The 24,432-nt window shown below is 51.2% G+C and overlaps 2 protein-coding genes across 2 annotated transcripts in view; both read right to left on the bottom strand.

The window, feature by feature from the left end:
- Positions 1–10,256, bottom strand: part of osbp2b (oxysterol binding protein 2b) — a 30,439-nt gene extending 20,183 nt beyond the window's left edge. The window contains 2 exon segments of the mRNA XM_084694643.1: positions 4,123–4,331; positions 9,889–10,256. Of these exon segments, the coding sequence (XP_084550769.1) occupies positions 4,123–4,331; positions 9,889–10,148 (469 nt within the window). The 5' untranslated portion in view covers positions 10,149–10,256.
- Positions 10,257–12,361: 2,105 nt separating this feature from the next.
- Positions 12,362–24,056, bottom strand: rasl10a (RAS-like, family 10, member A). Its single transcript, XM_084695033.1, has 3 exons — positions 23,671–24,056; positions 15,921–16,045; positions 12,362–12,644 (listed from the first exon to the last, which is right to left on the bottom strand). Exons 1-3 carry the CDS (start codon positions 23,884–23,886, stop codon positions 12,374–12,376), a joined length of 612 nt encoding a protein of 203 aa, XP_084551159.1. The 5' UTR covers positions 23,887–24,056; the 3' UTR covers positions 12,362–12,373.
- Between the last annotated feature and the right edge of the window lie 376 nt (positions 24,057–24,432).

The raw sequence follows: 24,432 nt of genomic DNA on the forward strand, positions 1-24,432 counted from the left end.
ACAGTCTTTGTCAGAGACTTCACATATCCTCTTGAGTTTCTCACCGAGATGCTGTGATTAAGGCCAACTAAGTTACAGCACAGATCGTTGTTCCCCAGGCTGAATGTATGCCTGTGTACCAAAGCCATCTGAGCCTTCTCTGGGGGGAAGGAGAGAGGGAGTTAGAGAGGGAGGGATGGAGGGGGCGTCTAATCAGCTGCAGATGACAACTGATCCAAATAAGCCACGAGACAGCAATCCAATTAGGACAGAAGAACCGGAGTGTGCCGGAATACCAAACCTCCTCCATGTTCTCCCGGGCATCCGGTTCCAGCCTTGCTGGCTCCTGGGAAACAAGCCTTCCTTCCAGGGACCTTCAATAACGACCAAGTCCTTTACTCCATAACAAGAGCTGAACTGTGAGAGTGTGTTTGTGTGTGAGAGAGAGAGAGAGAGCGAGAGGGTGAGAGAGAGCGAGAGAGAAAGAGCGAGAGACAGAGCGAGAGGGTGAGAGAGAGCGAGAGAGAAAGAGCGAGAGAGCGAGAGAGGGAGAGTGTGTGTGCGAGTGTGAAAGTGAGAGATAGAGTGTGTCTGAGTGAATCTGTGTGTCTTTGGCTGGGACACAAAACCAACAGAACAATGGATTTGTCTTCCTTGCAATGTGTAGATCCTCTGGACACAGCACAGACAACACACCCCCATCCCAACACACACACACGACAGCGCCATTGTTCTGCAGATGGCTTGTGCCCTGATTAACACGCTGCATGGCAGGGCTATAAAACACAGACAGGTTGTGCTATTGAGTTTAGTCTGATATACGACACTCACACACACATACTCACACACGCATACTTAGATAACGGCCCTTTCTTGAACGCACTTGAGTGTAAAATGTAGCAAGGACAGAGAGAGAGAGAGAGAGAGAGAGAGAGAGAGAGAGAGAGACAGAGAGAGAGAGAGAGAGAGAGAGAGAGAGAGAGAGAGAGAGAGAGAGAGAGAGAGAGAGAGAGAGAGAGAGAGAGAGAGAGAGAGAGAGAGAGAGAGAGAGAGAGAGAGAGAGAGAGAGAGAGAGAGAGAGAGAGAGAGAGAGAGAGAGAGAGAGAGAGAGAGAGAGAGAGAGAGAGAGAGAGAGAGAGAGAGAGAGAGAGAGAGAGAGAGCGAGAGAGAGAGAGAGAGAGAGAGAGAGAGAGAGAGCGAGCGAGCGAGCGAGCGTCTCTGGTGCGGGTGAGTACGACTCCAGCCCTGCGCCAGCACGATAAGGGAGGGGGTAACATGTCGTCCTAACAGGGTGTATTTAAAGAGCATTCAACACACTTCAGCCAAATATGTGGGAGACGCTCCACCCTGGGTCCAACCTGAGTGAGACACAAAGTGTGACAGAGGGCTTCATACAGGATAGAGCAGACCATCACAGAGACACAGACAGGAACATGGGATCAAAGAAAGAGAGTGAGAGAGGGAGGGAGGAGAGGGAGGGAGAGAGTGAGAGGGAGGGAGGAGAGAGAAAGAGTGAGAGAGAGAGAGAGAGAGAGAGAGAGAGAGAGAGGAGGTATAAAGAGAGCGAGACAGAGAAAGAGGGGAGGGAGAGAGGGAGGTTGGAGGCTCCTGGAGGAACAGCAGGAGGTGGAGGTCTGGCTCCTTGGGGGGTGGGGGGGGTCCAGAGAAACTCTACATCTCACCCCCCCCCCCTCCCCCCCTCCCCCCCTCCCCACCTGGGACTACATACCAACAGAGACACCAGAAGAAGAAACAGAGAGACGAGAGAAAGAAAGGAGAGGAGGAGAGAGGAAACAGACAGAGAAAGAAACAGAGAGCAACTGTCTCAAGAGAACAAGTGTTTTGCCAGAGAAGTAGCATTCCAGCCCCCACTACCCACCCAGGCATGTGTGTGTCGCTATCCCAGCTATCCCAGCTCTCCAGCCCAGTGGAACACAGTGCACAGTGACCAGGGAGTGGGAGAGAAGGAGGAAGACTTCACCTTCCTCAGCTCAACAACAACAACAGCAGCGACAGCAACCTATTAATCCCACCGCACGCTCATCACACCCTCGCCAACCTGAGTCTCACAACACCCTCATTAGGAGGAGAGCTTCTACACGCCATCTGTTACAATCAGGATCCACTTCTTTAATTAGCAGGACGGTCTGAAGGTGTGTCTGACACCTGGGGTACACAGGGACACTGTTTCACCAACTGATCAAAACAAGGAGGTTTTCACTCAGCAGACGATGTTATCCAAAACCATGTACAGAGGGGGGATTTGAACCAGCAATCTCTTGACCGACAGTCAAATGCTTTAACCACTGATCTGTACCTACCCCTTCCCAGAGAGCCAGGCAGGTGATTGCCAGAGCTAAACAGACAGACGTGACAGAGGTCAGTTGGATCATCTTAACTGGACAACTGAGCTTCTATTAAGACCATGCAGTCCAACCCAGGCTAAACCATGCAGTCCAACCCAGGCTAAACCATGCAGTCCAACCCAGGCTAAACTTTGCTGTCCAACCCAGGCTAAACCATGCAGTCCAACCCAGGCTAAACCATGCTGTCCAACCCAGGCTAAACCATGCTGTCCAACCCAGGCTAAACCATGCTGTCTAACCCAGGCTAAACCATGCTGTCCAACCCAGGCTAAACCATGCTGTCTAACCCAGGCTAACAAACAGCTCGAGACCGAAACATAGACCATTTAGGACAGAACACCAAACTATCCAATCAAGGGCTACAGTACGCACTCTAACACACACCCACACACACGCACAGCGACCCAGCCCATCCCTCTTGAGACAATTGCTCCGTACTCACAGCGAGGTGACTGCTACTATCCCAGCATTCCTCCGTCCCAGCGCGGTGCCTGAGAGCAGCTGTGAAGCAGCAGGAGGACACAGACACAGACACAACACCACAGACACGGGCTCGCTCCACTCAGGACCCTGCTGAACGCAAACCCTGCTGAACGCACAGCACAGGAGCAGGCTGACTGGGAACGAGAGGAGCTGGAGAGAGGGAGAGGGAGAGAGAGGGAGCGGGAGAGAGGGAGCGGGAGAGAGAGGGAGCGGGAGAGGGAGGGGGAGGGAGGGGGAGAGAGAGGGAGCGGGAGAGGGAGGGGGAGAGTGGGGGGGGGGCGGACGAGCGTGCAAGAGGACCAAGTGAGGGAGGGAGAGAGAGAAGCAGGCGTGAATGGGGGAAAGGAGAGAAGGATGTGGAGGAGAGGGAGGGAGGGAGTACTAGGGAAGCACACCCCAGCAGGCATTATTAATCAATCCCCCACAACATGGATCAGTTTGGCTGTGTTTCAGCACCATGGATAGAGGATGATGACCTGCAGCCAGCCAATCCTGAGCTGGGCTGGGCAGAGGGCGATGACAGAGAGAGGAGAGGGGAGAGGGGAGGAGACACACAGCCAGAGGTCACAACCTCATCAAGGCTGTGTTCTCACTTCCTGTTCTCCAGGAAGTGCTTTACCTTCTAGGTCGACAGCGAGTTCAACCGAACATCTTCTCTATCTGCTCGCTCGCGAGGGCTTCTCGTTGGACAACATGCGTTTGTGCGGAACAATCTAGAAGGTATGTAGCCACTCCAGGGAGAGGGGCGGTTAAAGACACACTGCCCCCTGCTGGGCGCTTGACTGAATGGAAGGAAACGAGGTGTGAGGAGTTGGCAGGAGGGACCAGCTCTGTCACGCTGCCCTCTGGTGGTCAGGATGAAGAACAACACCCAGCTAGGCTTCTCAGAAGTGTTGACGGAAACGTCCGCTATGCCAAAGAGGCCGTCGTGAACGAGGGGTCTGTCAGATGTAGCCCGGCAGTGCGGATGTTAACACCTGTGTTTACTCACAGCCCTCACATCCTGGACAAACACATTTGCACGAAGAACGACGGGCTAATCTTGAGTAAACACAGACGACAGCTAAGCCAACACCACACACACAAAAGCCAAAACACCACACACACCTATCGACTGTAACACCACACACACACCTGTCGATCGTAACACCACACACACCTGTCGATCGTAACACCACACACACACCTGTCGATCGTAACACCCCACACACCATCCCCCCAAAAAACACCGCTAACCACGAACCCGCGATAAAAAAAACGAAACACCAAACGGCATGCCCGCTCCCGCTGTCACCTGACTGCTCGTTCATCATGCGTATGGCCCTGGCCTTGGCCAGCTCCAGGGCGGTGACCCAGCGCTGCCTCTCCACCTCCGTGCCAGCCTTCAGGTGGTAGGTACGGCCTCCGCTGCTCAGCACAATGTTGCAGGCATCCTCCGTGTCGATGTGGGCCGTGGCCAAGTTGATGGTGCCGCGACACGTGTGGGCCATCTCTGCCTGCGTCCTGGAGGAACACACACAGGACATAGGACACACACAGGACACAGGACACACACAGGACACACACAGGACAGAGGACACACACAGGACACAGGACACACACAGGACACACACAGAAACACAGATAGACTTGTTATAACGGAGGCAGAAATTCCATCAATCCAGTGTTCTTGGTGCAGGGTTAGTTACTGTCTGTCCGTGAAGCCAGGATAATGTACCAACACTGGCTTCGGAGACTTCAGGAGCACACATGGGGGGCGTGTCTGGGGTCAGGCAGAGCCCGGGTCAGGGGCTGGGAGGGGGAGGAGAAGGGGGGAGGGCTAGCAGACGCAAAGAGGGGAGGGCTGGGGACAGACTGCAGCCATGCAACAGCGAGGGTTATAGACATGTCTTAGTGGCGCTCAGGGGTGGCTACAGCTCAGTGGTTAGAGCATTTAACAGCAGACCAAGAGGTCCTAGGTTCGAGTCCCGCCCCGCCTGTTGTTCTGGATAAAAGCGTGTTCTGAGCCAACAAGTTGTTGTTGTTTCTCGGTGGCGTTGGCCCCTCAGGGGTCACGTGGGTGTGTCTAATCTCACCAAGCGCACACTGCCATATGACAACATCTGGATAAACACACACACACAGGGCGAGCTCAAGTGTGTGTGTTTAGCGTATGGCTGGCCAGGTTGTTCTGAGCGAGTGGACGGTCCTCTCTCGCTGCTCTCAGAGCCCAGGACACCAGAGCCTGGTGGTGGGATGCTGGATAATGAGGTCTTTGTGTGGCTCCCTGCCCCGCGGCCAACAAGGAACCACAGAGAGGACAAAGAAGAAACACACAGAGAGAGAGAGAGAGAGACAGGGAGAGACAGGGAGAGAGAGAGAGAGAGAGAGAGAGAGAGAGAGAGAGAGAGAGAGAGAGAGAGAGAGAGAGAGAGAGAGAGAGAGAGAGAGAGAGAGAGAGAGAGAGAGAGAGAGAGAGAGAGAGAGAGAGAGAGAGAGAGAGAGAGAGAGAGAGAGAGAGAGAGAGAGAGAGAGAGAGAGAGAGAGAGAGAGAGAGAGAGAGAGAGAGAGAGAGAGAGAGATGCGTGCATGTAAGAGATCTTGTATGAACACTCCAGACATCAGTAACTCAAGTCTGCGTTCCGGGTCCCTGGTGGAATGTCAGTCTCCTGACCTTCTGTCACAGCCCACCTATGTAGCTTCTGCAGAGCCAGGACAAGCCACTGTGTGTGTGTGTGTGTGTGTGTGTGTGTGTGTGTTTGTGTGTGTGTGTGTCTAGTCCATTCTCACTCACCTCTTCAGAGTCACCACCAGATGCCTCTCAGCACTATTCTGTCACCTGCACCAGCACACCCACAAACTCAGCTGATAGCTATCAGGACACACACACACGGACAGCTATCAGGACACACACACACACACACACAGACAGGACACACACACACACGGACAGCTATCAGGACACACACACACACGGACAGCTATCAGGACACACACACACACGGACAGCTATCAGGACACACACACACACGGACAGCTATCAGGACACACACACACGGACAACTATCAGGACACACACACGGACAGGACACACACAGTTTGGAGGTGTTCAACAACCTGCTCCTGACGACCATAAAACAACAACGCCCCCAGCTCTCTCCCCAGACCTCTCTACTGCCCCAGCCAACCAACCAATCAGCCAACCAGCCAACCAACCAACCAATCAGCCAGCCAGCCAACCAACCAATCAGCCAACCAGCCAGCCAACCAATCAGCCAGTCAACCAGCCAGCCAATCAGCAGGTTAAATTCCCTTTCTACTGCCCCACCAAGCCAGCCAACCAGCCAGGGAGAGAGCCATGCTCAGCCCCACAGTGGACCACCAGGCCCCTCCAGTCCCAGCAGCAGGCCCGGCCAAGCCTCCACCCCTCTAACCTCCCCCTCCACCCCTCTATCCTCCCCCTCCACCCCTCTAACCTCCAACCTCCCCCTCCACCCCTCTAACCTCCAGCCCCCCCACCACCACCCCTCTAACTGGGTCAGCCAGCTCTGCTGCTGAGTAAGATGAGATCCATGCTGGGCTGTCTGCCTGTGTGTGGGGGGGGGGGGGGGCAAGGCCATGCACAGACCCCGGACAGAGACACTGAAAGCTGGGAGGGAGAGATAAGGACGGAGGAGAGGGGGAAGAGGAGGGGAGGGCGCACGTGGTTGAGTGTGTGTGTGTAAGAGAGAGAGACATGAGAGAGAGAGACATGAGAGAGAGAGACAGAGAGAGAGAGAGAGAGAGAGAGAGTCGGTGTGCGGTACTGAGAGAGTATCCTGGGTTTACCTGAGGCTTCCCTGAGCACACATCCTCATAAAACACAGATCCACCGATCTGAAGCAGGAAACCAAACACAAGGACTCAATACACTGAGGAGACAAAACACACACGAGCACACACTCTCATACACACACACACACACACACACACACACACATGGGGAGGAGTGAGGGAGGGAAGGGAGGGGGAGGTTCGGATCTAGTCTTAGCTGGGCTCTCAGAAGGCTCAAGGGTTTAATGCTTCGTAATCTTAACAAAAGCGCCAAGTCGGATTTCCTCTCTGAGGTGAATTGAGTGGAGGTGCTGGGGGCACTTAAAGCGGGCTAGAAAAGTCAATTAAGAAATTAAAAATGAAACGAGTAAGGGAGTTCAGCACCGTGTGCTGTTCCCTGTCACGCGTCCAAATGAGATCCCTGTTCTGAAGACAGGGCTTGGTGATTTATGCAGGACTTTTCTCTCTGTTTCTCCTTGCTGAGTTTGGAGCAAGAAATGAGGGGGGGAAGAGGGAGGGGGGGCTGACATGGAGGAAAAAGGAGAGATGCACTGTCAAATGGAACCGAGGAGTCAACGCTGCATCTCTGTAAAGTAAAAAAAAAAAAAAAAAAAAAAAAAAAAGAAAGAGAGAGAGAAAACGTACATTTTAACTGGCTTTAGTGCTGAGTGTGTCAGCTTGGCTGAGGCTCTGAGTTCCCTGTCCCATCGCTGCCCTTTTGACTGGCCGGTCGGCAACCCCAACTTCCTCCCATCCCAACAACCATGCCTGGGTTGTTCCTAGGGTCAAAGGGCTACCTAGCATGTATATAGCACCTGAAAGTAATCACTTGCTACAAAGAGAACATCCCATCGTTCGACAGGGAATAACAGCCGATCGATGCATGTGGTGAAAAGCGTGGCAAGACTGTTAACGTCCAGACGTCCAACGCTGTGATGTCACCCAGCTCCACGCGGGACATGTTGAGAGTCCCAGGGGCGCCCAGGGTCGGCAGCACAAAGGGACCAGCAGGACAGAGATGTGAGTGAATGGGGACGCATCCCTCTAAGTGGCCCGGCCTGACTGTGTGCCCAGAAGGCCCAGGGTGGCACCACCAGGGTGGTGAGGGACACACACACACACACACTGCCCTTTCTGCTTTTCTCATTACTGTGGCAGAGTGTGTGTGTGTGTGTGTGTGTGTGTAGGGGGGAGGGGTTAACAGGGAGTGTAAAAGATGTTGACCGTTGACCGGTACACCCCCCACCCTCCCCTCCCTCCCCCCCTCCTGCTAAGACAAATGTAAAATATTTCCCAGTCACAAGATGTCAAGAGACACGTTATTGGGAAAGACTCGGGATACAAATTGGGTGGGGGTTGAGAGGGGTTAGTGGTGGTGGTGGTGGTGGGGGGGGGTAGTGGCGGGGGGAAACAGCCACCGTGGCAACGGAGAGGGAGAGAGAGACAGAGAGGCCTGCCAAGACAGGAGAGGAGGGGGTATTACTTAGTCTCTCTTTTGTGAGGACCTGTTCGCTCCGATGCTTCTGCACTCGGATGTCGGCGGGCTACCTTTCCATCAGTGAAACAGCCACCTCCCCTACATAATAGACTATTATTAGAGACGAGGGCTTCTTCTCTTTCACCACGAGCACCATCCACACTGGGATTCTGACAATCCTGTCTCTTCGTTTTCCCAAATCCCCCCCTCTCCCCAGAACGAGGCTCTTAGTGTGTGAAGGTGTGGTGGTGGGATGATAATGGTGTTGTAGACTCCCTGGCAAAGACTGGGGGTTGACACGGCAGGAGAGAGGAGAGAGAAAGGGAGTTATCACATGCAGAGAGAGAGAGTTATCCAACTAGATAGTCTGCTTCCTTTTGATGACTAAAGCAGTCTCTGCACGAGAGAGTGGTCCTAGGCCAACAGTAACCTAGTCTGATATTATCAAAAACCTTATTACCCAACACACTTATGTTAAATGTGTTAGTTTTGACACTGATAAACCACATTAGAAGATTCAAAAGGCTTGTTCTGGCCCGCAACTGTCCTCCTCCTCCTCACTTTTCACGAGATGCTAATAGACAGTTTGAGACCACAGTGTGGTCTGACTGCAGCATGTTCCAAAAGCACTATTTGTGAGACCTCAAAGGAACAGGCCTACATTTACTTATGAGGCAATTCATTAACACGAGGGAAAACTGGGTTGGATTCATCGGCTGTGCAACTGTTGTTACATGTCACCCCCTCCACCACCCCCCACCCCTGTCACCCCCACCTCTACTGCACCCAGAGGAAACATGACTCCCTTTTAGGCAGCACCTGAGCTACAGGTGCTGCTGGTGTAGCTATCACACAGGTGCCACCTGTGCACCTGTCACCAACTGGCTGAAGAGAGAGAGAGAGAGAGAGAGAGAGAGAGAGAGAGAGAGAGAGACAGAGACAGAGACAGAGACAGAGACAGAGACAGAGACAGAGAGAGAGAGAGAGAGAGAGAGAGAGAGAGAGAGAGAGATGACTAATGCCTGCCAGCGACTGGATTATGATTGAACTATTCACTACTCTTTCAGGCCTTGGGTTTCACAAAACAATAACGGGGGCAGTGAGGAGACCTTTATCGGATGGTTAGTCATTCTGACTGGCTTCTCACTTGCTGATAAGACTAGAGTAATATAGTTTATGGCTTCGGTGGCTACTTTTAAAATCGGAACTAGCTGGCACACTGACCAGTAACACTTGGGCGATGTGTTTGTTATTTTAAATTACTAGTAGCACTCATTCTGCAATTCTATTAGCTGACTGGCTAGCTCGTTAATTTGATTGTTTCTAGTCTGTCAATTTACGGAGTCGGCTTGTCTGGTGGCACATTGCAGAAAGTTATAAACCATAAGTAAACATTTAAATATAGACCCTGGCAAGCATTTTAACAGCCAAATACAGATTATTATCGTTTAGAAGGCTAACTGGCTACTAGTAGTCTATTTAAACGCAGTGACAAGCGGAATGAATGAGTATGTTGTGTTAGACTACCTGTGTAGCACAGTTAAGATCACCTTGAGAACAAAGTAGGCTATATCTTCCAGGTTGGCAAAACTATTTATATCGCTGTTTATTGAGTTAGCTACTGCTACAGTAGCTAGGAATGGCAGTGAGATGATTAGCTGGCTAGCTAGCTAGCAGATGGTTTGTAAAATTTAAACCCATGCATGCCTTGAACACAGCAGTCCAGCTGCGGACTCTTATAATTTTTTTCACCATTAACATACTTCACACATAGTATATCCTCGTATTTACCTGTAGTACGATAAAAGGCCATTGCTGAGGACGAACCATCGACGTTGGTAGCCTTTTAAATAGTTAGTCCATTTAAAAAGCCAGCCTTTGTAAGTATCGGACCCTGGTGTAGGGGCCGCGGTAGAGGTAGAAGCCGAGTTCTTTCCCTGCTCACTCATCTTCCGCTTCGCCGCACGTTGGGGCGTGCAGGATAAGCAAGGGACCGCGGTAAGGACTGATCCTATCCTACTACCGGAGCAGCTACAGAGAGCTCTCCCCATACACTCGCCGCCAACGAGGGAGCTCGGCGGACGAGGGTCCGGGTTGATTCGGGATAAACAATGTTTACAGGCGCCCCGGTTCACATGTCGGGAACCGGAGGAAGGATGAAAACTGATGCTGCGAGTGAGGAGGACGCGGTACCGCGAGGCTCGTGACGTTATCAGGAATTCCTCGTCAAGCATGTGACTCGAAGCAGTTGTCATTTGGATCATGTTTGTTGTCTACGATTTGTATTTAGCTGGGTGATTTTAAATACGTTTCGATCGTAAAATGTTGATCCGCACTGGCTGGTGTAGCGCGTTAGTTAGCATACTTTTTTTTTTTGCAAACAGTTTTCGATAGGACAACATGGACGGACCATAGCTGTGAGCCTATTTGTACGCAACATATTCCACAGAGTTGAGTGTGTTTTGTTGATGTGTAAAATGGTGTGTTTTTGTTACATGTTTTGTTTTGGTACACAGCACAATTAATAGTTGCCCACACGATGGCGATATTGTCTTTGTCATGGCGTGAGGAAAACAGCGCATTATTCTCAAAAGCATTTATTTACTCATGTGTCAAAAACAAACGTGTCACCTATAAGTAAAAATGTCTACATGAACTGTTTTGATACAAAATAGCCCTTGTGCAACACATGGCACGCACACATTTTTAAACCAAATGGAATAACATTCATGCTACAAAACATTGCTTTCAAGCATAGCAATCCAGATGCTACATGTTTCACAATTCTTAACAGCGATCAGTCTTAATCACACATTACTCCTGATTAATCACGTCAACACATTGTAACACAGTGCAATTCAACCCTGACCCGCTGGCTTAGTAAACGACAGCATGCAACTTCTATGAAGCACTTTCAAATATATACATTATTTTCAGTGCATTTTTGTATGTCAGTCAATCAAACAGGGAAAATTGACAAATTGTCTTCTTACCAACGTTCTAAGAACACACACACACACACACACAAAACGATTATGCCTTCACATTTTAACAAACACTTAACTAGGTAAGGTAAGTGTTTCCCTTGTGGAATGTCACCCAGTGGATGTGTGTGTTTGTCTCTCTGGATCAAGATACTACAGTACTGAAGCAGTCCAACGATCTGCTTTTGCACTGCAATGTTCTCGACTAAGCAAGGTAATCACCACAACAAGACCCCCACCCCTCCACCCACCCACACACACACACACACACACACACACACACACAGACTCATATCTGCTGTTCTCCGCTGGCTCTATCTTTAGGCCCCCTGCCTTGCGTAACCGGTAGAGCCCCTGCAGTCTGCTACGGTTGCACAGCTCCAGAGAGGGGAGAGGGGGGGGGGGGATGTTTTCATCAAAAACACACCCAGGTACAGAAGACGGGCACAGGATTAAAGTCGTCCATCGAGATAAGGGGACTGCATTCTGCTCCAACAGAACCACCCTTCTCTCCCTCTCTCTTGCTCTTCCTCTCTTTCTTCCCCCTCCTTTTCTCATTCTCTCTCTATCCCTCTCTCCCCCCCCTCTCTTTCCCTCGCTCTCTCAACAAGACTCATTTAATATTCACAGTACATTTGGGGGATTGTTGCTCCAGGACTTTCCTCTTTAACTCTGTCTGGTCGGGTCTGTTTCCAATAAAGAAAAGGTGACCAATGACAAGGGCAGGATTAAGAGAGACCAGTGTTACCCAGCACCTCCCACTGCTCCTCACCAGAAGTCTGTTTGTGAGGCAGGGATCATTAACCTCACAGTACCGTCCAACCAGGAAGACTGTCACGTATTGCATTCTTTTAACTTTTAACGACCGAAACAGAGATTCACAAACATAACACTTGAGTATTCATTAATTTGCCTCGAGTCTGTAAACACAGCATCACAACTGCTGTGGTGAGGTTAGCTAACTCTAACCCTAACCCGCACATCTGCGTTTCAGATCCCATCTTACTAAATACAGCGTTACACACGTCACACAACACAACCACTCTCATCCTTTCCCCCCTTTAATTCGGCATGATAATGTGTCTCTCGTGTGGACAGAGGTGATCCAGGACACGGCCACATGGTCTCACAGCGCCGCGAGGAGAGACCAGCCACCTTCTGAGAATCAGCGTTTCCCAGCCCCCAATCGCCCTTTGAACCCGTCCCCCCCCCCCCTTTAGATCACATGAGGACACACGTCGTCCCCCCCCCCTGCCCCGGGTCACACGGGTCCACCACCCTCGCCCCGAGGGTCACATGACCGAGCAGCGGTTCCTCTGCAGCGCCCCCTGCAGGCGGATGGCTGTGTGGTTCTGGCGTGCGCCCCGGGACACTGAGCTGCCCAGGAGTTCCTTGAAGAGCAGCAGCACGTGCCAGTTGAACTTGGCGGAACATTCCACGTAGCCGCACTTCCAGGTCCTCTTCACCAGCACGGAGACGGCTCGGCGAGGGGTGAAGCGCTGACGCTGCAAGTCCCTCTTACTGCCCACCACCAGGATGGGCACCTCACTGCTGCTGTTCTCCCTGGGGGTGGGGGACGGCGGGGGGGGGGGGGGGGGACGGCGGGGAGGAGAGCAGAGGGTAAGAGAACAGACAGGAATCACTGAGATGTCAGAGTGACAGAGTGGTTGAACTTGAACTTGGATCGAAATCGAGCGGCGGCGCGGAGAAACGCGAGGTGAATCCTTCAACAATTAGTTGACGACTGCAGCCAGCAGGCTGTGAGCTGAGCAGGGCAGCTGGGTGGGGCCGGCGGAGGAGGCGGCCCTGAGGAGGGTGGTGTCTGGACGGAGCCAGGGAGGCGTCCTCTCTGACGATGTGAAGGGCAGCCAGTGACTCACAGGACCCCTTTCTGAGACAGTCAGTGCGCGTCACGGTGTGAGCTAGGTGTTTGAAGATTGCCGCAGAATGTGTGCACGTGTGTGTGTGTATATATACTGTATGTGTGTGTGTATATATACTGTATGTGTGTGTGTGTGTGTGTGTGTGTATATATATGTGTGTGTCACCAGAAGGTGAGGGGTCTGATTGCGGCTTCGTCTGCAGGGAGGGTCCGACGCAGTGGAGGGGAATAGTCTGCACAGCCTGCCGGAGGGTGGAGGAGAGGAGAGGGGGGTGGAGGAGAGGAGAGGGGGGTGGAGGAGAGGAGGGTGGAGGAGAGGGTGGAGAGGCAGGGCTGATGGGTCCCTGGGAGAAGGCCGTGAGGACTTGAGTGTGGCTCACGTTAACCGTGCTGTGAGCACAAAGACCTCAGAGCAGCATTTCTGTTTCTCTGGCATCACGAGGTGATGAAAGAACAGAACAGAAGGAAACACACAATCCTAAACATGTTTACATACATCAGACATTTATGCAAATGTCAGTTTTTATATTATATTATATATTATATTTTAGAACTATACATATCTCCTTATGCTCACAGGTGACATGCCATCTCCTGCAGGCATCCTACAGTCATTCCTCAGTTGTTCCAGTTGAGCAAGCATCTCCTCACACTATGTACCACAGACTTCAAAATATCCTGTCACCTGACCGCTCAGGCCTGAAGGTCTGGGGAGTTTACAGCTATATGTGTGAGAGACAGACAGAGACAAACTGAGAGAGAAAGAAAAAGAGAGAGACGGGGAGTAGGAGAGGATGATGGACAGAGAAAGAGAGAGAGAGAGAGAGAGAGAGAGAGAGAGAGAGAGTCCTTTCAGAGTCTTCATCAAAGGCAGCCGTGGTCTTCTAGTTAGGGACCTGAGAAGAACAACAGGTCTGTCTGGATGTGAGGGGGGGTAACAGGTCTGTCTGGATGTGAGGGGGGGGGGTAACAGGTCTGTCTGGATGTGAGGGGGGGGGGGTAACAGGTCTGTCTGGATGTGAGGGGGGGTAACAGGTCTGTCTGGATGTGAGGGGGGGGTGACAGGTCTGTCTGGATGTGAGGGGGGGGGTAACAGGTCTGTCTGGATGTGAGGGGGGGGGGGGTAACAGGTCTGTCTGGATGTGAGGGGGGGGTAACAGGTCTGTCTGGATGTGAGTGGGGGTAACAGGTCTGTCTGGATGTGAGGGGGGGTAACAGGTCTGTCTGGATGTGAGGGGGGGGGGGTAACAGGTCTGTCTGGATGTGAAGGGGGGTAACAGGTCTGTCTAGATGTGAGGGGGGGGGGGTAACAGGTCTGTCTGGATGTGAGGGGGGGGGGTAACAGGTCTGTCTGGATGTGAGGGGGGGTAACAGGTCTGTCTGGATGTGAGGGGGGGGGGTTACAGGTCTGTCTGGATGTGAGGGGGGGGTAACAGGTCTGTCTGGATGTGAGGGGGGGTAACAGGTCTGTCTGGATGTGAGGGGGGGGGGGGTAACAGGTCTGTCTGGATGTGAGGGGGGACGGACAATAGACACAGATCGATTTTTCCTCAGATGGGAGCTGTCTTCCTCCAGCCCTACAAACCCACACAATCTCCATTCCCTGGAGACATAACCTCTCCTGGATTTAGTATCCAGACAGCCCATCCACTGTTCCCCCTCAACCCCCCCCCCCTTCCCCCTCCACAATGTCTCCTTCACCCCCTCCCGCTCTCACATCTACCAGTTTAGCCTTCCTCTTTCATCCTCCATCTTGTGTGTATCTCTCTCAGTTCTCTCTCTCTTACTTCTGTCTCTCTTCTCTTTCTTCCTCCCTGTGTCTCTGCAGTAAATAATGTATGCTCTGTCTGTCATGGGTCTTAACCACAGCAGGGCTCCGCCACTGACTCAGAGAGATGAACTAGGGAGTCCCCTGACTAGCTCCACACCTCGGAGGAGGGGTGTGCTGGGGGGGATGTAGGATGAAGGAGTGGAGGGAGAGGAAGAGGGGAAGGAGGAGGAAGGGGTGGGAGGGAGCGTGACAGGGGGAGGAATAGGAGCAAGATGAGGAGGGGGAAGGAGGTGGGATGGAGGGAGGGAGGGAGGGAGGGAGGGAGGGAGGGAGGGAGGGAGGGAGGGAGGGAGGGAGGGAGGGAGGGAGGGAGGGAGGGAGGGAGGGAGGGAGGGAGGGAGGGAGGGAGGGAGGGAGGGAGGGAAGGGGTTGGGAAGGAGGGAGGGAGGGGTTGGGATGGAGGGAGGGAGGGAGGAGCAGAGAGGCTAGTCACGTCAGGGAGCAGCTTGGGCTAAACTGCTTCACCACCTGACAGATGAGGGCCACTCACAACTCCATCAGCATGTAAATGTATGCGGGCGCAGACGCCTTCAGCCTCGACGACAGGAGACGGCCTCTCTACACGACCGAACACGCCGGCTTGTTGCCCACGAATGCCGCGATCAAACGTCACCCCATTACCACGCTGTCACAACACACGGAAGGGTCCGAAATGAAAACCCCAGACACAAGGGGTGAAAGCAGTTATTTATTTCCTGGCGTGGGACTGTGTGAGGGGGGTGGCGTCATCTTTGGGTCAAATGGATGTTGATGACTGTCTGGTGGCTCAGCATGTGATTCCTGCTTCATACTGTGTGTGTTATGTTGTGTCACTGGATCTCTGTGCAGTTTGGACAGTGCTATGCAATGCTATTCTAGGATGGGCTGTGCTGTACATGCTGTACCATGCTATGCTGTGTGCAGTACTGTGTGCCTCACTGCTGCACTATGCTATGCTGTGCTACATTGTGCTATGCTACGCTACATTGTGCTATGCTACTCTACGTTGTGCTACGCTACTCTACGTTGTGCTATGCTACTCTACGTTGTGCTATGCTACGCTACGTTGTGCTATGCTACGCTACATTGTGCTATGCTACTCTACGTTGTGCTACGCTTTGCATTGCTGTGATGGGCAGAGCGCTACCTGTGCTCTACTATCTGCTGTCGGATCATCTTGACGTATTCGAAGCTCTCCACGCAGCAGATGTCATAGACCAGGATGTAGGCGTTGGCGTTACGAACCCCCAAGCAGCGGAGATCCATCCACTCCTAAACACACACACACGCACACACACACACACACACACACACACACACACACAGGGACAGAGAAACAAGACGTGAGGACATTGCTTCTCCACAAAGACAAAGACACACAGAAATCAATCGAAAAGGCACAGACGCACCGGCTAATGATAAAATCTGAGTTTGTTTACGCCACTCACTAAATTGCCCTAAAGACGTTCTACGACATGTTTGACTTCCATTAAGTCAATTTACCTCGCATTTCCTCTGAGAGCACTCAGTGTGGCAAAAGGCTGACAGGGTTACTGGGAGCTGTAAAGTATGTTTGTCTGCGCTTATGTTAATAATGCAAGCTTGTTGAAAGGCTTGTCTGCCAGCCCGGCATTGGGCGGTGGAAAGGGAGGATTCTGTGCCAGGGCACCCAGACCGAGAGCTCTTTTCCTGGCTGCAGACACATACATGCCCCCCTGCCCAGCTGCACCAGCCCCGTCACACTCACCACAGCAGGGCGGTCAAACAGCACCGGTGTGGAATAGTAATGATTTGTCAACAATAATTACACCGCAAGGCACAACGGGAGACATTTGCCATGATGACACAGTGACCCACTCTTCGCATACCCCTCTCTCTCTCTCTCTCTCTCTCTCTCTCTCTCTCTATCTCTCATTCTCTTTCGGTCTCTCTGTCATTGTCTCTCCCATTGTCTCTCTGTCATTGTCTCTCTCTCTCATTGTCTCTCGCTCTATTCTCTCTCTTTATTCCATTAGCTTTTTCTCTCTCGCTCTCGCTCTCTGTCACCCTCTGTAGCCCTGTGAGCTGAATCTATAAGTGGGTTTTCTGGCTTACGAGACCAGGGTAGATAGAGAAGGAAAGGGGGGGATGGAGAGAGAAAAATGAGAGTGGGTGACTGGGGGAGGGAAAGAGCGAAGGGCTTCTCTGAAGGAATGAAGAGAAAGATGATCACACAGCTGAGAATGGAAGAAGAAAGATGGAACACAGGGTGTGTTAGTCCCTCTCCAGCCCCTCCATCCATCTCATCATCCAGCAATCCTACCCCCACATCCCCTAACAAGCACCCCAGCCCTACCCACCCACCCACCCCTGTCCTCCCACCAAGCCTGGAGGTGTAAAGGGGGGTGGGGGAGGGGTGGGGGAGAATGAAAGAAACAGAGACGTTCTACCTGAGAGCCCTCGCTTGCCTTCCCCCGCCCTCCCCCGCCCTCCCCCGCCCTCCCCCAGCCATCCTGCAGAAGCACACCGGCAGCGTGGGAAATCTATACGGCAGGGTGGGTGGGGGGGGGGGTACGTTCCAAATGCCACCGCACTAACAAGCTTTCACAAACAACATCGTCAGAGTGCAGCTCGGAAATAAAAAAGATTCACAGTCGAGAGAAGGACCCCCTCAAAGTTGGTACTTCAAAACAACTTAAAAACATAACTTGTGGCAGAATACCAAATTCCAAAAAGCCTTAAAAAAAAATGCGAAATGTTCATAAGTAACTTTGATTGGGAATCTGAAGGAGAAGAAGCTGTAATCAGCCTCTAATCGATGTGAGAGCTGACGATGTAAACACAGCCGTGTCAACGGGGACGTGTTGCCTTTCATCTTGAGGGATTTGTGGCACTGGTGTTTGTAGGTAAATGTTAGGAGTGATGAAGACAAAGAAAAACAAGGATGAGAATGAGAGAAAGCGATTAAAGAGAGCGAAAGAAATGTAGAACCAGAAAGAGACACACAGAAAGAGAGAGAGAAACAGAGCCAGAGAGAGAGAGAGAGAGAGAGAGAGAGAGAGTCGCACATAGCCAGAGATAATGAGAGCGATCTGGCATGGAGCTGAACATTGTGGCTCTGAGATCATTAAACAACAGTAGGAGAGAGGGAGTTAGTGAAGAGGCGGAGAGATGGAACTGAGAAACAGAAAGAAAGAAAAAGCATTTGTGGCTCAGAAAGAAAGAAAGGAACAATTCCTGCTCTGGTTCTGCTAAAAATATCTCCTTCTGAACACCAGTTCCAAAACTAGATTCTCTCAGTATTCGCGATCCAACATGATTCAGTAGATCATCACAATTCTCATGTCATCTTTTTTTATAGACCTCCTCTGTCCCTTGGCACAGCAATCACCAGTTCATTTGATCCCCAGATCAAGCGCAGCTTGAAACCTGTTTCCCTTGTTTTGTATCTCAAAGCCCCGCTGTGGGTGAGTTGGACCCAGGCTCTGGTCCTGGTCTTCCCAGCTGCAGGCAGCATCTGCAGAAGAAGAAGTGTTCTTCTTCTCCTCCTGCTGCCACGTCCTTCACGGAGCTAAAAATAACCCTCCCTGGCTCGGCAGGCACCAGGTCTTTGTTGTCCTGGTCGTGTGTGCTCATGTGGAGGTGGATCTCTGAACACAGAAACCCAGGCTTGAGGCCTCAGGCCCAAGCAGGAGAGGAGCTCCGGGACTCAGGGTGAGAGTTAAGACATGGGGTTAAGGGGAGAGGAATCCAATTTGCACTCAAATAGAGTCAATTGTTTGTTTTGTGTGTGTGTGTGTGTGTGCATGGGTGCACACAAGTGTGTGCGTGGGTGGGTGCAAAATGAGCATGTGTGCGTGTGTGTGTGTGTCTGTGAGCTCCAGTTAACTCTTTGAAGTCTACAAAAAACCAGCAGCCTCCGCCCCTTGTTGTGTCGCTGCCAAACAGAGCAGGTTTCCTTGACAACTCATACCCTCAGGCACATGTTTAGCAGGCTGCAATGCCGCCATCATGGCCCCCAGCCTGACCACAGATCCATATAGCCAGGTATACCCATATACCTGGGGGGGGTCAGGGGCCAGGTCCCAGGGTACTAGGGATGGGGGAGAGAGGGGTGCCCAGGGCCACCTGGGGCCTGGAGGATGTGTGACCTCCAGGGACACAGCTGGTACACCTGGGTGACCCCTGACCTCCAGAGACACAGCTGGTACACCTGGGGGACTACTGACCTCCAGCAACACAGCTGGTACACCTGGGGGACTACTGACCTCCAGAGACACAGCTGGTACACCTGGGGGACTACTGACCTCCAGAGACACAGCTGGTACACCTGGGGGACTACTGACCTCCAGCGACACAGCTGGTACACCTGGGGGACTACTGACCTCCAGAGACACAGCTGGTACACCTGGGGGACTACTGACCTCCAGCGACACAGCTGGTACACCTGGGGGACTACTGACCTCCAGCGACACAGCTGGTACACCTGGGGGACACCTGACCTCCAGAGACACAGCTGGTACACCTGGGGGACACCTGACCTCCAGAGACACAGCTGGTACACCTGGGGGACACCTGACCTCCAGAGACACAGCTGGTACACCTGGGGGACACCTGACCTCCAGAGACACAGCTGGTACACCTGGGGGACACCTGACCTCCAGAGACACAGCTGGTACACCTGGGGGACACCTGACCTCCAGAGACACAGCTGGTACACCTGGGGGACACCTGACCTCCAGAGACACAACTGGTACACCTGGGGGACACCTGACCTCCAGAGACACAGCTGGTACACCTGGGGGACACCTGACCTCCAGAGACACAGCTGGTACACCTGGGGGACACCTGACCTCCAGAGACACAGCTGGTACACCTGGGGGACACCTGACCTCCAGAGACACAGCTGGTACACCTGGGGGACACCTGACCTCCAGAGACACAGCTGGTACACCTGGGGGACACCTGACCTCCAGAGACACAGCTGGTACACCTGGGGGACACCTGACCTCCAGAGACACAGCTGGTACACCTGGGGGACACCTGACCTCCAGAGACACAGCTGGTACACCTGGGGGACACCTGACCTCCAGAGACACAGCTGGTACACCTGGGGGACACCTGACCTCCAGAGACACAGCTGGGTGCCTGCTGGATTTGTTGGTGTTTGGGTCTCACCGTTTGTTTGAGGAGGCATCGATCCCGTCGTCTCCCGCACAGAAACCGGTAATGCTTACCTCTGGCAAACAGACACACACACTGCGCGCACACACGTGTACACACACAGTGAACACACACCATTACGCGTGCGACTGTTTACACATGTACTGTACACACACACCCATAAATGCACGTATGCACACACGTAGGGCCTCATATATATATATATATATATATATATATATATATATATATATATACACACACCCACATCCATAGCAGGTCTGTAGCGTGGGTGACAGGGCGGGTCTGAAATCATGACTGTTACCATGTCAGCGCAAGAGAGAGACATAGAGAGAGACATAGAGAGAGACATAGAGAGAGACAGAGAGAGAGAGAGAGAGAGAGAGAGAGAGAGAGAGAGAGAGAGAGAGAGAGAGAGAGAGAGAGAGAGAGAGAGAGAGAGAGAGAGAGAGAGAGAGAGAGAGAGAGAGAGAGAGAGAGAGAGAGAGAGAGAGAGAGAGAGAGAGAGAGAGAGAGAGAGAGAGAGAAAGAAACTTTGCGTGGGAGGGGAAAATTAGGGGGAAAAGAAACGAATCCTAGATGGATTCTGCATTTGGGCTTGGATCCATCTGTCACTTCCTGTCAACACAATCTATCGACAGGAAGTGACAGATGCTCTCCTGGTACAAACAGCAACAAACAGTAACAGATAGCGACACCGCCAGCTAATAGATGATGATCCCCATCCCAGTCCTTTGGTATAAACAGCGGGGGGGAGTCTGGGCTGCTTGTCACTGGGCCCTGAACCAGTGCATCTTCTAAACGAATGACTAGGACAGTCAAAACTAAAACTATTTGACATGCTGCATGACAGACGAGGGTACAGCTTACCAGTGGAGATTTTAGAGTCTTTTTAGGGGTGCTCAAGCACACTTACATTTCATCTCAGCACCCCTAAAAATACAAATTATAAAAAATTACAATAAATGAATTATTATTATCTTAAATACGTTTTAGTGCTCTAATGTGTTAAAACAAAGTTTATTTATTGTTGAAACATCATTACCGTTTCATTTGATGCTGGTAGTTCATGAAGAAAGGGACTTTGTTTTTTCATTCATTCAACATTTTGCATAATAGTAAATACATGTATTAATTGTTATCCTGTGAAATTAGTGATTTATTAGCAAGGGGGTTGAACACTTTTGCAAGGCACTGTATCCATGTCGCATTTTCATTGGTGGGCTGAGCCCTCCTAAAGGCCTGATCCTAGAATTGCCCCTGCAGTTTACCATGTAACATGAAAACACTAGAAACTCTGCCATTTCCACTAAGATAACTTACTTACTTGTCCGACTATATGGATGTGATGTGGATGAATGGAAACTTCAATCTGGCCAATAAAAGTCGTTTCTGAACCGAGCGGAAACTTAATTTGAGTAAAGTTTCCTTTCCAGGGTGTCCATTAACGTTTCTCTATTCTGCTCTAATACGCTGCAGCAGACCTGCAGCCAACTCCATTACCAGTATATTCCCCCAGTCCCTGGGAAGGGTCCTGGGCTGTAATCTAATCAGCCCAGTAATGACATGGAGACTGAGCCCTGATCTATCTGCTTGGACCCAGCCTCACTCTCCCTCTGCACGGGTAAGACTGGACCCTGGGTGGGGGGAGAGGGGTGAGAAGGAGGGGAGAGGGGAGGAGATGGGAGAGGAGTGGAGTAGAGTAGAGGAGTGAGGAAGGAGAGGACAGGGGTGGGGTGGGAGGAGAGGGGTTGAGAGGAGAGAAGGGGGAGAGATTGATGAGAAGAGAAGAGGGGTGAGGAACAAGGGAGAGAAGAGGGGAGTAGAGGAGAGGAGGAGGAGAGGGGTGAAGAGAACCTCCCCCTCTCCTGTCAGAGTCAGTAAAGCACCACCAGCACAGGAAGCTCTCTTAAGAGAAGACCGGACAGGGTAGAGGTCAGCGCTGCCCTTCTCGGGACAGGCTGAGGAAATTAGCTCATGAATCAGTAGGACGGAAATGCTGTAGCAGCACTCAACTAATGCTTTTCTCTGACCTATGAGAGAAGCCCATGTGTTTCCCTGGCCCCATCATTCACAGGAGGGAAGCTGCCAGGGACAGAAACACAGCAGGAATACTGATAATGTCACAACCTGTTTCTATTGAGAGCTGTGCTCTTTCAGGTTCCATGTGACAAAGTGCTAGGGAGATGTACACACACACACACACACACCTCAGAGCTCAGAAAATGAGCCCACCTGTTTTCACTGTGCTGTTTACAAATGCCAGACTCTACTGTTAAGGACCATTTAACTGAAGAAAGCACAAACCAAATCAGATGTGTGGAGAGGCCCCGCGGGGTCAAACAAGACAGCGTGCGCCAGACACCTAGACACATTTAAATAGCTTTTTTTTTTGTCACATTCCACATTTTCTTCTTCTTCCCTGGACACTATGAGAATCCTTCCTCCTTCCCTGCTCTGCTCTGCAGGCTGTGCTGAGTCGGCATTGTCTCACACACACACACACACACACACACCTCCCCCGTGTGCCGTCGCAGTGCTTGACGGACAGAGGCACGGTTCACGAGCTCTGTCATTAAATTGGAGTCAGGTGGCTGAGCGGTTAGGTAATCGGGCTAGTAATCAGAAGGTTGCCGGATCGATTCCCCGCCATGCAAAATGACGTTGTGTCCTTGGGCAAGGCACTTCACCCTACTTGCCTCGGGGGGGAATGAACCTGTACTTACTGTAAGTCGCTCTGGATAAGAGCGTCTGCTAAATGTAAATTGCGTTCTCTCCTGATCTCATTTGTTTTCCAGTGTCAGCTCCCTGGTGCCGGGGAGCCCAGGTGTTGCTGTTGAGGCCCCTCGCTCCCTCAGCAAATAACCAAACAACCCGAAGGCTGTCAGAAATCTCGGAGCAGGGGGGCGGGAAACAAGGGTCCCTGCGGTGGCTGACACTATAGGCCTATGTAAGCACAAGTTCAATTGAAAAATTTCAAATCTTTTTCATTACCTCTGACCTGAGCTAAAACCAGAAAAGTATTGTCAGTTCCATGAATAGGGCAGAAATACGTAACATTTTCTTTTTTATTTATGTATTTACTGTTGTTGTTTACTGTGACACAGAACACACACAAAAAACCCTCCCTGGTTCACATTTGATTGTGTGTGAAACTTATTATAGCCATATTAAACCGTGTTTTCACGACAGACACTTAAACTGTCTTTCCGGTCCTTCGTCAGCTGGGTCCGGTCCAAGAACCCAGAGACCCAGTTTCACCCCTGACGTGCGCAGCTGCGCGAGCCAATATACAACGGTAACTCAATTATGAAGTTCTAACTCGGAGGTGGCAGAACTGATGGTATTATTAATTTAACATTATCGTTCTTATTCTATGTGGGCATTATCGTTCAGTTCTATGTGGGCAGGTGAGATGGAGGACACACAGAGAGAATGTTAAACCGTCAAAGTAGGTTCTGTAATTGAAGTCAAAGGGGTCTCCATAGCAACTACTCTTAAAGGAGGTCCAATGAAACAAAATATAAATTGTATTTAGGGTATAATCGCATTTCTGCGTTATCTCTGAACAATTTCACGAACGATGTCTCTACGCCTTTTTTTTTTTTTGGACCAGAATGCTACAAGTCAAATGGTCAAACCATGTTACTTACTAGATTCGAACTTAAGCTGCAGTTATGAAATTTGCCGTAGAAAACACTTCTAACCAGAGATTCATTCAAGACCATCCTTACCTGGTTTGAGTTTGAGGGGAAAGACGAAATTGGCGGGACATCCAAAATCTTCAGCTCGTATATGCTCCCGTTTAAAATAACGGAGGGTCTGTAAACGTACCTGGTTCTAGTCGGAGTGTAAACCTCGGAGAAATCATTGTATATAAATTGACGGATTATCGAAGTTTTCCCGACACCGGGAGCACCGATAACTGCGATACTAAAGGTCTCCACCATTCCTGGAGAATCAGTACCATGGACAGCGACTTAAAGCCTACACGATTGATCAGAGCTGTTTGGAGAGCATGCACCTGCAGTTGGAGTTCTGCCAAAACCTTCAGTTCATTGTTCGTTATTTTTTAAACTGTTGATTGCTGCAATATTTCGATATGCCAAGGCTGTCTGTGTTCTTCATTCTATACATCAACACACGTCCGTCGTTAACCTCCGTAAGGGGAACTTTTCGGCTGTTATCTCAGGTTTTTGATTGGGAAGCATTCCGTGCGTTGTGAAGCTGTACCAAATAAAACAGAGCCATCTAATCTTCAATATTCGCAATGTTGCCGGTACGCATGGAATAATAAAGGAAAATCTTCAGGGGACATTCCCCTGCTTCTTCAGCCCCAGTGGGGGAGCGTAAAAAGTCAATCCTCCTTTCCACATCGGCATCATCTCAGTCTCTGTAGCCAGCAACTAGTCCAAAAGTAAAACAACCCATTTTGATTGGTTTCAAAGGACCTTGGTCTTCACAATCAGACCTCTCCTTTTCAGCCAATGCACCAG

The sequence above is a fragment of the Hypomesus nipponensis genome, chromosome 28, assembly GCF_054491055.1.
Source record: "Hypomesus nipponensis isolate SF chromosome 28, ASM5449105v1, whole genome shotgun sequence".
NCBI classification, from domain to species: Eukaryota; Metazoa; Chordata; class Actinopteri; order Osmeriformes; family Osmeridae; genus Hypomesus; species Hypomesus nipponensis.

Bases quoted from the DNA above. Each gene is read 5' to 3' on its own strand.
- rasl10a (XM_084695033.1), bottom strand. From the start codon at position 23,886: ATGGTGGAGACCTTTAGTATCGCAGTTATCGGTGCTCCCGGTGTCGGG. The intron at 16,046-23,670 runs GTAAGGATGGTC...GTGTGTGTTTAG, and splicing joins TCCCCTCAAACTCAAACCAG to GAGTGGATGGATCTCCGCTG. The intron at 12,645-15,920 runs GTAGCGCTCTGC...CCCCACCCCCAG, and splicing joins CAGCAGATAGTAGAGCACAG to GGAGAACAGCAGCAGTGAGG.